This window comes from Hypanus sabinus, chromosome 1 (genome assembly GCF_030144855.1).
Source record: "Hypanus sabinus isolate sHypSab1 chromosome 1, sHypSab1.hap1, whole genome shotgun sequence".
In the NCBI taxonomy this organism is placed as follows: domain Eukaryota; kingdom Metazoa; phylum Chordata; class Chondrichthyes; order Myliobatiformes; family Dasyatidae; genus Hypanus; species Hypanus sabinus.
Genome location: NC_082706.1, coordinates 22,298,405 through 22,315,438, shown reverse-complemented (window position 1 = coordinate 22,315,438; position 17,034 = coordinate 22,298,405). Strand labels below are relative to the sequence as shown.

The 17,034-nt window shown below is 39.3% G+C and overlaps 1 protein-coding gene across 1 annotated transcript in view; it reads left to right on the top strand.

Annotated features, from left to right (window-relative positions):
• The window catches only part of cds2 (CDP-diacylglycerol synthase (phosphatidate cytidylyltransferase) 2), a 63,007-nt gene that overhangs the window by 19,923 nt on the left and 26,050 nt on the right, over window positions 1–17,034 (top strand). Inside the window, exons 4-7 of the mRNA XM_059965464.1 lie at window positions 5,150–5,247; window positions 6,596–6,735; window positions 9,148–9,206; window positions 14,153–14,235. Of these exons, the coding sequence (XP_059821447.1) occupies window positions 5,150–5,247; window positions 6,596–6,735; window positions 9,148–9,206; window positions 14,153–14,235 (380 nt within the window). The remainder of the gene's footprint in view (window positions 1–5,149; window positions 5,248–6,595; window positions 6,736–9,147; window positions 9,207–14,152; window positions 14,236–17,034) is intronic.

Sequence of the window (17,034 nt, the reverse complement as noted above, 5' to 3'; positions counted from 1 at the left end):
GGACTAGCCCTACCCAATTTTAGGTTTTACTATTGGGGCTGCCAATATAAGGAATATTACTTTCTGGTCCTATTTATCGTAAAGATTGCCCATCATGGGTCTCCTTAAGTTAATCCTGTAAAAAATTCCTCTATTGTCTCTCTTCTTGGATCATACTCTTTTTCAGCAAATGAAATAACAGGTAACATAATTGTTAAGCAAACTTTAAGGAATTGGGCTCAATTTAGGGAATTTTTTGGTTTAGCGAATATTTCATTATCATCTCCCATTCTTCTTAATTATTTTTTTTATCCCTTCCATGATTGATGAAGTCTTTAAAGATTGAGATGAACTGGGTATTAAGTGTTTTTGGAACCTGTTTATCGCAGGACCTCTTGCTTCATTTGACCAATTATCAAATAAATTTGCACTCCCAAAAACACATTTTTACAGATCTTCAAATTAGAGATTTTGTACATTTCCAATTAACTACTTTTCCTATAAGTCCTGATAAAAATTTATTGGATGATCTTTTAAATTTAAAACCTTTTGTTAATGGGTCTATTACCAGTATCTATAACTTATTGATTGATTCTAGACAAGACTTTTTAGATAAAATAAAAAAAGCTTGGGAGGATGACCTAAATTGTCAGATTTTTGATGGTAGATGGAATAAAATTCTTAAACAGGTTAATAAATCATCTTTCTGTGCTTGTCATTCTCTTCTACAATTTAAAGTGGTTAATAGAGCTTACATTTCTAAACAGAAGCTGTCCAGTTTTTACCCGAATGTTTCTCCACCTTGTAATAAATGCAACTATGCTGATGCCTCTTTAATTCATATGTTTTGGTTTTGCCCTAAAATTGAAAAGTTCTGGCGGGAAGTATTTCATATCTTCTCACAAATTTAGGGTCCAATTTGACCCAAATCTCCTTACTGCCTTGTTTGGTATTATTGCAAATGATATAACTTTAAATACTCCTAACCTACAGGTTTTAGTTTTTACCTCTCTTTTAGCAAGAAGAGCAATCTTGCTTAAATGGAAGGAGTCTACCCCTCCTACACATCTTCAATGGCTACGTGATATTATGTCTTATTTAAATTTAGAAAAGATCTGCTGCTCAGTCTTAAATTCAAAACAATCTTTTTATGATATCTGGGGACCTTTCCTAAATTACTTTTCCAATTTATAAAGTTTAACAGTGTACAGACTTTTATGTATATTTTTATCTTCTCTTCTTAAGTGAGTATGTCTTTTTTTTCTAATTATCCATTGTCATCCATCAGCTTTTTTCTTGGGTAGTTGGCAGGGGTTGACTTTTTTTATATAAAAAATTTATTTTATGATGTATGACCTATCTTTAAGTTCTTGATTACAGAGTGGTATACCTTTATGTGTTATGCTATAACATTTTGGTCAATTTTATTACAATATATGAATGTACACAAGTTATATTGAGATGTATCTATGTGTTGCACTCTGTAAATCTTGTTTTTTTCTCCTGAGTAAAAATATTGTAAAAAGAAAAAGAAAGAAAGACAACTCCCCCCCCCCCCCCCACCCACCACCCACAGATGCCATTCAATCTGCTCAGTTCCCAAAGCAGATCCTAATCCTGCTCCTCATCTCGAGGGATCATCAACTCAAAATGCTAATCCTCCTCCTAGTTTAACTCCTCCCAAAGCTGGGCTTTGTCAAAACTGCCAAGCACTGCTGGATTTTCCTGTTTTGCTGGTTTTCTGAGGTTGTTGAAATCAGTATTGATCCCCGAGGGCTGAAGCATGCTAAATTGGTGCAGTGCAGCTCCTTGAGCTTATGTTGAGCTCCATTAGAGTAATGTGGGAATATGATGGAGAATAAAACTGGTGGGCAATTGGAAGCTCAGGGCCACCTTAAAGAAGTAAACAGAGCTATTTTAACATTCAAACTCTAAACAGTCACTCCAGTGTAGAGGACACCACACTATGAGCAGCAAATGCAGTATCCCAAACTGGTAAAAGTGTAAATTAATCACTGCTTTCACCTGGAAGGACTGTTTGTGTCCTTGGATGGTTGGAAGAGAAGTGCAAAGGAAAAGTATTGGCTTTCCTGCAGTTGAGTGGGAGGGTGCTGTGAGAAGGAGATTGGTGTTGATACAGATGGAAGAGTGGATCAAGGTGGTCATAGAGAGAATCCTGAAAGAGGAAGTGAGGGGAAGATGTACCTGTTGATGACTTCTTATTTAACCTTGCATAAAATATTGAGGAGGTTTCGTTGAATATGGAGGCTGGTAGAATGGAAAGTGAAGACAAATGGAACTCTATCTTTACGCATTGTGACAAAGTGGAAGGCTCAGTGGCTAGGAGGAGAGGAGTGAGACCAGAAGTGTGTGAATTGTAACACATGGGACACTTCCATTCAGCCTGGAAGCGAGGAACTGAGATTTTGGTTGTCTATCATTTGAATTCTTTTATCTTATTTCCATAGTGATATTTGCTGTGTTCTGAATCTCACAGTTCCAGTACTTCACTGGCCTCTCTACTTCAGACAGATTAGCGGCCAATCAAAACCTTCAACATTCTCTCCTGTTTGACACCAATTTGTGTTTGTTTTCTTCTGGTTTTCACCTTGCATCCAACTTCCTTTTGTTATTTCCATTCCTTTCCTTTCCCTGCATGTTTAAGCACACCTGTTTTCTAAATGTTCTCAATTCTGAATAAACATTATGGTGCTGAAGCAATAACTTATTTCTCCACTCTACTGATGCTAGCTGACCTGTATTTCACATTATTTTTGGCTTCAGTAATCTGTTTTTAGTTAATAGTTGAATGATAAATGTTGGCCAGTACAAAATACAGGATTCTACACAAGAGATTCTGCAGATGCTGGAAATCCAGAGTGACATACATAAAGTGCTGGAGAAACTCAGCAGGTCAGGCAGCATATATATATATGAGAATAAAGAGTCACCATTTTGGGCCAAGACCCTTCATCATCCTCCCTTGAAGGATGGCACAACCTTCCCTCAGTACTAAATGTCAGTCTAGATATTTGTGGTTTTCAGTCTGAAATAGATTTTAGTGTACAAACCAACCCTATGACTGGAACCTGGTCCATTTCTTGGACAGCAAGATTTTGACCATGGGCTGCATTATATGGAGCGTAGTGCTATTCTTTCTTGATGCCATAATTAGTCAATCATGTCTGGTGTACAATAATCAATAGCTAGAATCCTGATGGATTTGGTCCTCCTCACTGATACACTAATTGTATGATTATACCACAAATCATTACCCTAACTGAAGTCAGCTGTCTCAGGGCAAACCAGTAATTAAACTAAAGATGATCTATTTTGCACAATGCTAGATGAGCAAAAGAGGTTTAACTGCAGATCACAGGGGATTTTGTTATTTTGAGCTCTAAAGTTGAATTTGTAATATTAGAATAGCAGGTATAGTGATCCAAGATGGCGGCGCGACGCAGCTTGCAGCAGCCACTCTGGAACTGATTATCCGTTATTTGTGAAGTGGGGTGTTGTGTGCAATCATAATCGATTGAAAACGGACGTGGAAGCACGGAGAAACATCGGGAAATTCCAGGAAGACCTTCTTCGTTGCTGCTGCTGCTGTGAGGTCCGGGACTCTGCTGGGAAGAACAGGCCCCCAGTCCTCGGGGTCGCGTTGCCGATGGCCGTTGGCGGGGCTGTCTTAATATGCTTGGCAGAGGATGGTGCTCGGAGAAGCTGTGCCAGAGGGGATTGTCGTCGGCTCGGAGGTTTGATGGACTCAGGTCGCTTTCGGTGTGCGCTGCGTCTGCGAGGCTGAGTTGGGCGGCGCCTTGGAAGTCCATAGCGGGGGTACTCCCTTCTGCCACCAGGGTGGCGAGTCTGTTAGGACCCTGGGGACTTGTGGAAACTGTGGTGATTTCTTTTGAATTCAGTCCTTTAACATCTTGGACTATTTTTACTGTGCCCATAGTCTGTTTTTTTTTATCAATTATGCTATTGTTTGCACTGTTGTAACTATATGTTGTAATTATGTGGTTTTGTGCAGGTCTTGTAGCGCTAGTTTTTGGTCTTGTTTTTGTCTAGTGGATTTGGAGCTCCTTTCCGGGGAATGCGCTAGACAGTAGCGCAATATTAATACACAGCAGCCTCTCCGGACTCTGGTTTGGGGATTGCAAAACGTTATGTGGATTTTCTGGTGTAGTCTGTTTTGTCATATGCTTTTGTGATATCATTCTGGGGGAACGTTGTCTCATTTTTTAACTGCCTTGCATTTGTGGTTTCTAAATGACAATAAACTGAATCTGAATCTGAATAATGAATCAGGAAAGACCTGAAAATTCATACAGAAATAGCAAGATCCCCTCAAATTTTATTGTTTAAAAATTAACACCCAATTTAAAAAAAACTGCAGCTCTGTGAATGTCTGATTTCATCAGTGAAACTACCATTCTTTTTAAAGAGAAGCAAACCTGTTTGTTGACTTAAGAGTAGACAGTGAACGTTGACTTCAGTATGATTGACAGCCTGATGAAGTAAATGTTGTTGAATAGTAATACTTCAGACATTTTCCTGGAGTATAATAAAAATGAATGACCTTGGCACATCAAATATGTGAAGAAGCATCTGTTGATCATGTCAAGTGAGAAATAAAATTTGATTATCTGGATTCTGCATTGTGTACATAGAGTTAATGGCATTCACATAACATTGCTTCGAGTAAAATTTTTAAGTCAGATATTAACTCACCTACATATTTTTAGATAGAAACATGATTTGCACATCTTTAAGCTTTGACAGATTAAATTCGAACAGAGATATTTCCAGGCTAATGTCACATCTTATATCACATCTGCACTTAACTTTACATCAGAGTTAAGTCTGGGATCCTGTGTGATTGCAACTGTGTATGTTGTCAAAGGTATTGTTGTAGTATGCTGATAATTGTAATGGGAATGTTGTGTGAGGAGTTCAGAGTATATCTGAAACCGAAACATTTCCTTGTTTATAATGTATTCCAAACTAAATATTGCATCTTCATAAAAGTATGTTGAAATTTACCAATCATTGTGAAAATTTATGTAACTCTTTGTCTATTTCCACAAATGTTGCACGTGATCAGGCTCAAATGTAACTTTGAACAAACCAAAATCATGAGCTGCTTGTTTTTCTACCAATTCTTTAGGTTCTGTGTGTGCAGATCAAATGCTTTCATGAGATTATTCTCATTGGTTACAACGTTTATCACTCCTACCATCTGCCATGGTTCCGGACTCTTAGCTGGTGAGCACATGATAAGATTTAGCCTGAAGGCACACTGGTAGAAATATCGCTGGGAAAATTAAGCCCTTAGTGTCACAAGAAATGAAAATATAGATGCATGCCTTCATACATATGAACAGCCAGAGTAGTTGTTTGCAAGTTAGCCATGAAGGGTGCTGAGGTTGGAAATTACAGCTTCTCAATTCTATCCTGTTGTATTTTGAACATATTTTATCACTAGGATCCGACTAATGTTAGTTGTGGTAATTCTGACTGAATTCTTGCTTAATGAACCCCCCTGCATCCATGCCAGGAGTCGCACCAGCCCCAGCCGCCACACCTTCCATCCCCTCAGCCTTGCTCCTTTCACTATAAAACTGTACAAAATAAGCACTCTAGTTTACAACAGTCAGTTGCTAAGACTGTTCCTTATTGGGAGAAACCCTCTGTCTCACTTCACCATGCTTGTCTTCCTAATTACCCTCCCTGCCTTCTCCAAAAGTAAGTTTATATATTTTTGGGATACAGATCAGAAGTAGTCATCTATTTGCTTTTGTACTCTGCCTCTCTCCCTTCATCTTACCCACCAAGCTCAAGCATCCCAAATATTTCCTATTGTTCTATTCTCAGGCCTCATTTCCCTCCAGGGTCTAGAATCTGCCCCATCACCTGTCTGGTTGAAGTTTTTCTCAGAAATAACTCGGAAAACGTGTAGCTCATTTTGTTCTCCCTTTACCATCAACTCCTTCTAGATTCTATCTCTTACCTACACACTTGGGGCAAATTACAGCGGCCAATTGTTAACGTACAAACCTACACACATTGCTATCAAACAAAATTTGACATTTGATTAAGAAATATTTGAATAGTTTTAATAAGCAGTTTTTTGAGACATCCTAAAGGAGGTAAAATATGTAGAAAGGTAGCTGAAACTATATCCATTAATAATTAAATTTGGTATGAGCAAAAATCCAGAAGCATTGAAGTTCAAATATCTCTTAGGACTTGAAAAATTTGCAAGATAGAAATTGGCAAAGCCATGGAGCATGAAAATCTTTGAAAGGTAGACTGAGAGCTTTTAGTAATGAAATGGATTAAGAGCCAATGTAGATCAATAATCATGGTTGAGGAGGATGGTATAGGCAGCTGGGTTTTGATTGAGCATGTCTGTGGAAATTTGTAACTACTGGCTAAAAAGTATTGGAATTTCCAAGTCCATAGGTAAGAAAAGCCAGAATTAGGGTATCAGGAGCTAAGGCAGGATACGTTCATTTAAATAAAATGCCTGTTGATATTAATACAGTGTATCTGAAAATGTTGTTTACCACTGAAAAGGTTTTTTGAAGTTTTTTCTGTCTTTCTTTTAAAGGTATTTCTTACTATGTGCCAATTACTTTTTCTATGGAGAGACGGTAACAGACACTTTCTTTGCACTGGTTCAGAGGGAGGAACCTCTCCGGATCCTGAGCAAATACCATCGTTTCATTTCCTTTGCTCTTTACTTGGCAGGTAATACTGTGTTTTTGTGCCATGTTTATGAAATTTTGTAAAGTAACATCACTAAAAGTCTTTAGTCAATGATTGCAGAGATTTTATCAGTAAACTTCTTTATTTAGAAATGTAATTTTTCACATTTTTAATGAGTTAAATGCGTTTTGCTCTCATGCCAAATTATGAAATGTCAAAAATAAATTCCTCTTGTCTAACATGTTCTACAGCATTTACGATGCTAATTTGAGAGTTCGTACAGCAGCTACTAAAAGCTGTTGTCTTATTCAGGAAGTGGGTCTGTGTTGTTAAAGGGATTTCCGTATGGGGGCCAAGAATGGTTGCATAGGAAACTGATGTGGGAGATAGAACGGAAAGGGACTGTGTGGCTCAGGGGAGATCAGGAGCGAATATTAACGACATAATGATGTTGGGTTCCTGAACAATAGGATAACTCCATCTGACAAGATACATCAAATGGGTTCCAAAATGTCTGATTACATCCCAAGCTGTTTCCGACAATGGCAGCATCAAGTCTATCTGTAGACTGAAGATACAAATACATTAATCTATGCTTAAGACAGACAGCAGTTACATTTTGAATGCAGTGTAATTATTGCGGGAGGAAATATATAAAATATGCCCACCGATGTCCATAAAACCATAAGATATAGAGGCAGACTTAGGCCATTCGGCCTATTGAATCAGCTCCTCTGATTCTAGTTCATATAGGATTCATTACCTTTGGCATGATTTATTGAGAGTTAATTGTGCCATAGGTTTTTTCTATGTATTAAATGGTTAAAAGGTATTAAACATAGTGATGATGGTGATGTGTGTGGAAACACAGAGGAAATGATACAAGCTGAATTATAACAGCAAATAAAAGTCTAAATTCTCAAAGAGCAGGACTTGACGAAAAGATAGATATTAACAATTCAAAGCATGCTGGAAACTGTCTTATGTAGTATTTAAACATTTATTTTTGTTTCTTATTCAATTATAAAACATAAGAGATTATATTAATATATTGTACATGCTAAGACAGCAAATATGTTGAAGGTTAACAGGAAGTCAAAACAACACTTACAGAAATGTACTGTGCACTTAGGTGCTCTGTGGTTAGTCTTTAGATGTAATTGACGTCACCTTTTGACAGTTATTAATGCTTCTACAGAGAAAACCAGCCATAGTTCTGGAGTTTGGTCTGTAGTTATGGCCAGTAGTTAGCATGTGGTAACCACTTTGGACTCTGTTATTATGAAATCATGGCTAACAGTGTTAAATCCCAGGTCAGGTTATAATTGTACTGTAGAACCTGGATTCCTTATGCAACAATTGAATCTACTGGAGATCCTTGGTCAGAATTGGGAGAAACACACAAACAGGATTGCTTCAGAATGATTTAAAAGAAATTTCTTCAACTTGAATGTGCATTTTTTATTGATTGGTGGTTGAAAATCTAAGCTCTCTTTTAGAAGCTGTCTTTGTTAGCTTGTGCTTAAATCATTAAATAGATAACTCAACCAGAGAATGCCAAGGTGTTCAATATCCTTACTGAACTTGTCTCTTAATAGAAACACGTAACTTTTTCTTGTACCACAGCATGTCTGAACTCCAACAAGTAAATTATGCCATCACAAAAAATTTATAATGCTCGTTTTCAGTTAAAGAGAATGTTCACAAATTGCTTGATTTGAAAACTGTGGTTTGAGTTTTTCTCAATGGTTGAATCTGATTACTAAGCAGTATCACATATTGGAAAGACTGAAAAACTCAGTGCATCCTTTTTTAAATGAATAAGCATTACTCAGAAAACTGTCAAAATTAATTTGAATGGTTGTGGTGCTGCTGCATTTTCAGTTAGCAGTACAGGATAACACTGAGGTGAACCAGGCTATTTCCTGGATAGCTCCAAATTGATAAGGCCGTGGTACAGAAATTTGTCTTCAAACACTTTTGCTAAATGTGCTACACAGTAGTACCTATATGTTGCACTCTACTTTTAAAATTCATTTGTTGAATCAAATAGCCAGAATGCATTTAAGGGGAAGCTACTTAAATACACAAGGTAGGAAAATAGTTGTGTTGGGGGAAAAAAGAGGGTTGAAGTAACACTGTGTAGAACATAAATGCTAGCATCCAGAGCAAATAGCCCATTTTGTGTGTAGCTCTTTCTTTCCTATATTGCAATGCTGAACATGATTACTACACCGCAGCTCAGAGGAGACTAGTTAACTGTCATTGAACTAAGTAATTGAATCTTGGATCTTCCTGGCCAAGGGTGTTTAACAGTTCTATCCATACATTCTGAGAACATATAAGAGAGACCACGTAAGAATGGGCTTCACTGTTCATTTACAGAAAACTAAATTAATTTCAGCAATTTCCAACAAAAATAAGAGGTGGTGACTTGGACCTTTTTATTCCCAGGATTCTGCATGTTTGTCCTGAGTCTTGTGAAGAAGCACTACCGACTACAGTTCTACATGGTATGTAACTCACTTGGTCAGAGTAAGGCACTACATATTTACTTTTCACCTGTATCCAGACAATCTGTACTGTCCACGTGATAATCTGGGTTGGTGTGGCCACCACGTTGTCTGGGCCTGAGTGGCCCACCATCACTTAGTAGTAGAGCATGTATAGGGTCTAACTTGACCCTCATGGCCCAGTTATATTTTGTTCTGTTGTCGTAGTTGAATGGGGCAGAGAGGCAATAAGAAATAAATTGATCATGTATCATGCTAGCTGGATATGTTACAAACTCTAATACCTAAGCCAATTATCCAACAGTATTGTGGTATGTACAGCAGCAGGTCTAATCCATTGTTACATACTCCACACAAGCATTCTAAAGTCAAGCCATTATGCTTGATTTTCCAAGGAACCAAGTAGGTGTTATAACATTTTTAATGGTGTCATGTCATCTGGAAAACTGTAAAGTGTTAGCCTACTTAAATTTAAAAGAGATGAGTGATTATTTATTTAACATATCCAACGTATAATTCTCCATAACTTCTGCCACCTCCAACGGGATCCCACTACCAAACACATTTTTCCCTCTCCCCCCCCCCCCTTCTGCTTTTTGCAGGAATCACTCCCTTCACGACTCCCTTGTCCACTTGTCCCCCCCATCCCTTCCCACCAATCTTCCACCTGGCACTTATCCTTGTAAACAGAACAAGTGCTACACCTGCCCTTACACTTCCTCGCTCACCACCATTCAGGGCCCCAGACAGTCCTTCCAGGTGAGGCAACACTTCACCTGTGAGTCGGCTGGTGTGGTATACTGCGTTTGGTGCTCCCGGTGTGGTCTTTTATACATTGGTGAGACCCGCCGCAGACTGGGAGACCGTTTCGCTGAAGACCTACACTCGGTCCATCAGAAAAAGCAGGATCTCCCAGTGGCCATGCATTTTAATTCCACATCCCATTCCCATTCTGATATGTCTATCCATGGCTTCCTCTATTGTCAAAATGAATCCAAACTCAGGTTGGAGGAACAACACCTTCAACCTGATGGCATGAACATTGACTTCTCTAACTTCCGTTAATGCTCCTCCTCCCCCTTCTTACCCCATCCCTGACATATTTAGTTGTTTGCCTGTTCTCCATCTCCCTCTGGTGCTCCCCCCCCCTTTCTTTCTCCTGAGGCCTCCTGTCCCATGATCCTTTCCCTTCTCCAGGTCTGTATCACTTTCGCCAATCACCTTTCCAGCTCTTAGCCTTCATCCCACCCCCTCCGGTCTTCTCCTATCATTTCGCATTTCCCCCTCCCTCCACTACTTTCAAATCTCTTACTATCTTTCCTTTCAGTTAGTCCTGACGAAGGGTCTCAGCCCGAAACATCGACAGCGCTTCTCCCTATAGATGCTGCCTGACCTGCTGTGTTCCACCAGCATTTTGTGTGTGTTGTTGAGTGATTATTTATTTTCTCTTTTGGATACTTAAACTTCTTTGGAGCTATTTTCTTAAGAGTGGTGGAAAAAAAAAATAGCAACTAGAAGCAGGAGTAGAGTATTCAGTCCTTCGAGCCTGCTCAAACGTTCACTGTGAGCATGATGACTGTCCACTTCAATACCCTGTTAATGCTTTCTCTCCAAATCTCTTGATCCCTTTAGCAGTAAGAAATATATCTGTCTTCTTTCTGAATCTATTTAATGATTGTGTGGCCTAGCCATCATCTAGTTCAAGACATATCTGTTGATCTAAATGGCATATCCTATATCTTGAGATTGTGATCTCCAATTCTAGACTTCTCAGCCGCTTTAGTTTCCATATGATCCCCTCTCATTCTTCTACACTCCAGTGAAAATGGTAATAAATCCAATCTCACTTCATATGTTAGTTCATATGCCGATGCAGGAATCAGTTGTGTAGAACTTTGTTGCTTCCTCTCCATTACACCATGGCAAGATCAACCTTCCTCAGATAAGAAGGCGAAAACTGGTATATAGTTCCAGACGTCGTATTACCAGAGCTTTGTACAGCAGTGTCAAGACATCTTTGTTTCTATACGCAAATCCTGTTGCAATGAAGGTTACCTTCCTAAGTACTCACTGCATCAGAACACTTGCTTTCTGTGACTGGCATACAATGATGTCCAGGTTTCAGCTCCAAATCTATTACCATTAACATTCACTAAATAAGGTCTTTATGTTCTATTCTCACATTTGTACTGCTTATATTAGTGTACTGCATCTTGTACTGCTTTTGCCAAGCATTTGCCAATTCACCCACCATTCAGTTTCCTCACCTAGATTGGAATAGTGCAGTCATTTGAGTCGAGTATGATGTTCTCCTAAGGGATTGTCTATTGGTGGATCATCAGTTGACTGTAGATGCCAATCCAGGATCCACAAATTCCAGTGCAGGTACTGTATATTGTGAACAGATGGAGGTGTGAGCTGATGGCAAAGAAAGATTCCAGCTAGCTAAATAAAAACTCATTTACTCCTGTGTTTACATCCTGTCTGTAAAGCAATTTTCAGTGTATGCTAGTATATTACCCTAAATCCCAGGTGCTTTTATTTTGCACACAAACATCTTATGTGGGATCTTATCAAAACCCCTAAATATAAGTACGTCATATCTACTGGTTCACTCTTACCTTTTCTGATAGTAATAGCCTTAAAAAAACTCCAATATATTTGTTAAGTTTGATTTCCCTGACATAAGCATTTGCTGACTTTGTCCAGTTCTGATCTCATGTCTGTTATACGATCTTTTGTAATAGACTGTGGCATTCCCTTCTGTTAACATTAGGTGAACTTTAATTCCCGATTTTTCCTCTCTTTTTTTCATAGTGGAGTTTGATTTGCCATCTTCCAATCTATTGGAACAGCTTGATAATCTTGAAGATTACTGGCATTACGTCTGTATTTCCGGGGCAACTTTCTTTGTTTCTCTGAGATACAGATTTTCATATGTGAGAGAGGGTTGCTAGTCATAAGGCCTATTAAGTACTTATTACTGTAGTTCTTCCTTCTCACTAGGCTCTGATTCCTTAACATATGGGAGGTCATTTGAACTCTTTTTTATGATGGCAGAGCCAAAAAAGATATTAAATTGACTACAATTTCCCAACAACTAACCCATTTCTGACTGTAGACCTACATTTGGATTCACTAACCTTCCTTACTTTTTATATTTATTGAAGCTTTTATGGTCAGCTTTTATGTTCACTGCAAGCTTAGTTTCATACTTCACCTTGCCTCTTACAACCAATCTTTATGTCCTTTGCTGAATTCTAAACTGCACTCAATCCTTGGGGCTGTTGCTTTGTCTGAGAACCCAGGGTCTAATACTAACCCTAATTTTATTTGCAACCCACAATTTGCCCATCTTTCTTGATTTATTTTTGTGCCAGAATGACTAATTGTCATAATTTGTCTATACATTTTTAAAATAGTATCAAGAACATACCCACCAAGTGGGTTCCTCAGTCACTCATAGCTAATGACATTGGTTTCTGATTCATTAACTTTACAGGCTTTGAGTATTTATAAACCAGAGGTGCATTTTTTGATAAAGTAAGTGAAAGGTTACTGTGGATAGAGTTGAATGTGAAGTTAAGTCGCAGTTAGATCAGCCATAACTTTAGTAGTTGGTGGAATGGGTTAAGGGCCAAGTTACCTACTGAATAGCTTGTTTGTATGTGAACCTTTTGGAAGGCTGATCAGCTCAGTCACGGTTCAGTTTCAGTGCCTGTGCTGACTTTGTAGAGAATAGTGTGCTGACACACAAAACTCCAATTTCAAAGTTCAAAGAAAATTTGTGTGAAGGTACATATATGTCACCAACTACAACCCTGAGATTCATTTTCTTGCGGGCAGACTCAGTAAAATCGTAATAGAATAATAATCATAATAAAATCAATGTAAGACTGCACCAACTTGGACGTTCAACCCATGTGCAAAAGACAACAGTGTAAATACAAAACAGAAAAAATAAAATGTAATAAATAAGCAATAAATATTGAGAACAAGATGATGAGTCCATGAAAGTGAGGCCATAGGTTGTAGGAACATTTCAATGATAGGGCAAGTAAAGTTGCGTGAAGTTATACCCTTTGGTTCAAAAGCCTGATGGTTGAAGGGTATTAACTGGGCCTGAACATGGTGATGTGAGTCCCAAGGCTCTTGTACCTCCTTCCTGATGGCAGCAACGGGAAGAGAGCATGACCAGGATGGTGGTAATCCCTGATGATGGATGCTGCTTTCCTGTGACAATACTTTGTGTCGATGTGTTCAGTGGTGGGGATGGCTTTACCTGAGATGGACTGGACCGTATCTGCTACTTTTTGTAGGATTTTCCATGCAAGGCATTGGTGTTTCCATACCAGTCTGTGATGCAGCCAGTCAATATGCTCTCCCCCACACATCTATGGAAGTTTGTCAGAGTTTTAGCTGTCATGCCAAATACTTACAAACTCCTAAGGAAGTAGAGGAGCTACTGTGCTTTCTTCGTAATTTCATTTGCATGCTGGACCCAGGACAGGTCCTTCAAAATGAATACACTAGGAATTTAAAATTGCTGACCCTCTCTGCCTCTGATCCTCTGATGTCGACTGGCTCATGGACCTCTGGTTTCCTCATGGTGAAGTAAATCATCAGCTTCTTTGTCTTGCTGACATTGAGTAAGAGGTTGTTGTTGAGGCACCACTTAGTCAGATTTTCAATCTCCCTTCTATATGCTGACTTGCCACCACCTTTGATTCAGCCGATGACAGTGGTGTCGTGAACAAACTTGAATATGGTATTGAGGCTGTGCTTAGACACGGTCATAAGTGTAAAACTTGTATAGCAGGGGGCTAAGCACACAGCCCCTTTTTGTGTCAGTTGATTAAATTCTGTTAAACTAATGTGTTAGTAACCTAGTCTGATTTCACAACCTTCTCTGCCTGGTGTTTGATGTTGATTTTTTCACTTCACAGTTTGGATGGACTCATGTGACTCTGTTAATAGTAGTGACTCAGTCCCATCTTATAATACACAACCTCTTTGAAGGAATGATTTGGTAAGTGACAGACCAGCTTTTCCTTTTAATCTTATTGATAAAAAATGCACAAATTAGCATGTAATTCTAACTGGTAGAGAATAGAGAAAAACTGCAGAGAGCTGCAGCAAACAGAGGCTTGGGTTCCTTGTGAATGAAACAGAGAAAGCTAGCACAAAAGTGAAAGGTCATAAGAAAGGGTAATGGAACATTGGCTTTTATTTCAAGTAAATGGAGTACAAAACTGAGGGAAATTTTTCTGCAGTTGTACAAAGTGCCATTGAAACCATATTGAACAGTTTTGATCCTCTACTTAAGATATTACTTGATTGGATGCAGTTTTAATGAATGTTCACTAGGATGGAACAAACTAGAGAAGGGTTGTTCCTTGAAGAAGGGTTTAACAGTTTGGGACACAAGAGGTTCTGCTGATTCTGGAAATATTTAGTACACACACAAAATGCTGGAAAAACTCAGCAAGATCATGTAGCATTCATTTGTTCCCCTCTATAGATGCTGCCTGACTTGCTGAATTCCTTCAGCATTTATATGTGTTGCATAAACAGGTTAGGACTCTATTCACTGGAGTTTAGAAGAATGAGAGGTGGTTTAATGCAGTAAAAAAAGGTCCATAGGAGGCTAGACAGCTGAAATGCTAAACAGATGGTTCCTGTCATGGGGGAGTCCAGAACCAGTGGCACAATCTAAGGATAAAGTGGTGCCCATTTAAGACTGAGATGAGAGAGAGTTTCTTCTCTTAGGATTGTGAGTCTTTTGAACTCCTTGTCACAGAGAGCTGTGGAAGACCTGAGATTGTTTTTTAATCAGTAAATGAGTTCACGCTTAGGGGCAGAGCAGGTAAATGGGTAAGAAGTGGCAGATCATCCAAGATCTTACCTAATATTGGAGCAGGCTTGAATAGCTTGTTCCTGGCTCCTAATTTTGGTGGTACATTTTTGGTTACTAAATCTAATGTTGTGTATACATTTTTAGTACAGGAGTTCAGTGGTATTTTCAGCTCATTAATTTTTAATGAACTCATTAACAGCACTTGTGAATTTGCAGGGAGACATAGAACATAGGACTTATGAAGTATGTTTCAGCACATCTCAAAGCACTTCACTAATGTGTGCTTGAGTGTGCTTTGCGAGGCGGCAGCATGTTACAGTAGCTTCATGTGTTTCTCTTAACTTTATTTTGAAGGTTTCTTTCTCTTGCTTTTGTACTGGCTAGCAACACTGAGAAATATCAACAGACATTAATCTGTTTCGAACATTTTCATCATTCTTCTGGCTCTTGGGATACTTTATTCCAGCAAGTGCTGTGACTGCAGTAGTGGAAGCAATGTATATACAAGGGAGCAGCTACTAGCAGCCAGGAAGCAGCCTTTGTTTGCCCAGCAGAAGCTCGATATTCCAAATGAGCTGAGATGGAGGTACCAAGGCTGCAGATCAGGTAAAAAGCAGCACAATAGGAGATGGAGATATGAATCATATCTCCTTCCTATCATTGTGGGGAACGTAAGATTGCTGGCAAATAAAATGAAGGAACTAGTAATACTCATGAGGACACAGAACTAATACTGAGAATGCATGTCACGTGTTTCACCGAGACGTGGCTACACGAGCAAATCCTGGATTCCAACGCTGCTGTGAATGGGTTTTCAACACTATGAGCAGACAGAGTTAATCTAAGGTGCAGTAAGAAGAAGGGAGTTGGGCTTGCTGTGCTTGTGAACAACAGATGGTGTAATCCCAGTCACATTTCTGTGAAAGGACAAATCTGCAGTCCAGACATCGAAATGCTTGCTGTGAATTTGTGTCTGTATTATCTGCTGCTTGAATTTAGCTACGCCATATTGCTCATTGTTTACATCCTGCCTTCCCGACGCAGTCCTGAGTTTGCTTGTTATGTCATACCCACTACCGTCATAAGACTCCAGACTCAACACTCCAATGCATTCATTGCAGTAATGGGAGACCAACCATGTTTCTCTCTTGACCTTCAATCAATTCGTCAAGTGTCATACAAGTCGCATACACAAATGTTAAAGATGCATACAGCTCCACAGCTCTCCCCCCACTTGGAAGATCAGATCACAACCTGGTTCACCTCATGCCCTTGTATAAGCCCAAAGTACAGCAACAGCTCATTACCACTATGACAGTAAAGAAATGGTCACCAGAGGCTATCAAGACTTTGACGGGCTGCTTTGAGGTTACTGACTGGAATGTGCTTTGTGAACTATAGGGGATGGACATTAATGGACTTACTGATAGCATCACTAGCTACATCAACTTCTGTGTGCACACTGTAATACCATCAAGAACTGTTTGCTGCTTCCCTAACAACAAACCATAGGTCACCAGTGATCTGAAGGCTCTTCTCAACCACAAAAAAGAGCCTTTAGATCAGGAGATAGGGAGGAATTGAAGCATGCAGAGGGAGCTAAAGGAGAGGATCAAAGTGGCTAAAGAGGAATACAGGAGAGAGCTGGAGAACAAGCTTGGACAGAGTAGCACATGGGAGGTTTGGATAGGCATGAAGAACATCACTGGCTTCAGTCAGCCGAGCTGTAGAGCCTTGGAGACAGGCATGAATGGACTAATGAGTTAAACCAATTCTTCAATAGGTTTGACAATTGCCCTCCTGTTCACACCCCACTCAGCACACTAGTCCAGATGCTGAGGCACCCAATGGTCCCTCAGCACCAATACCTTTCCTTCTCCCTCCTCGCCCCTCCAGTTCAAAACGTGTTTAAAAAACACAGACTACCACTGTCTGCACCCTCCTCCTTCCCCTGCACCTATCATCCACACC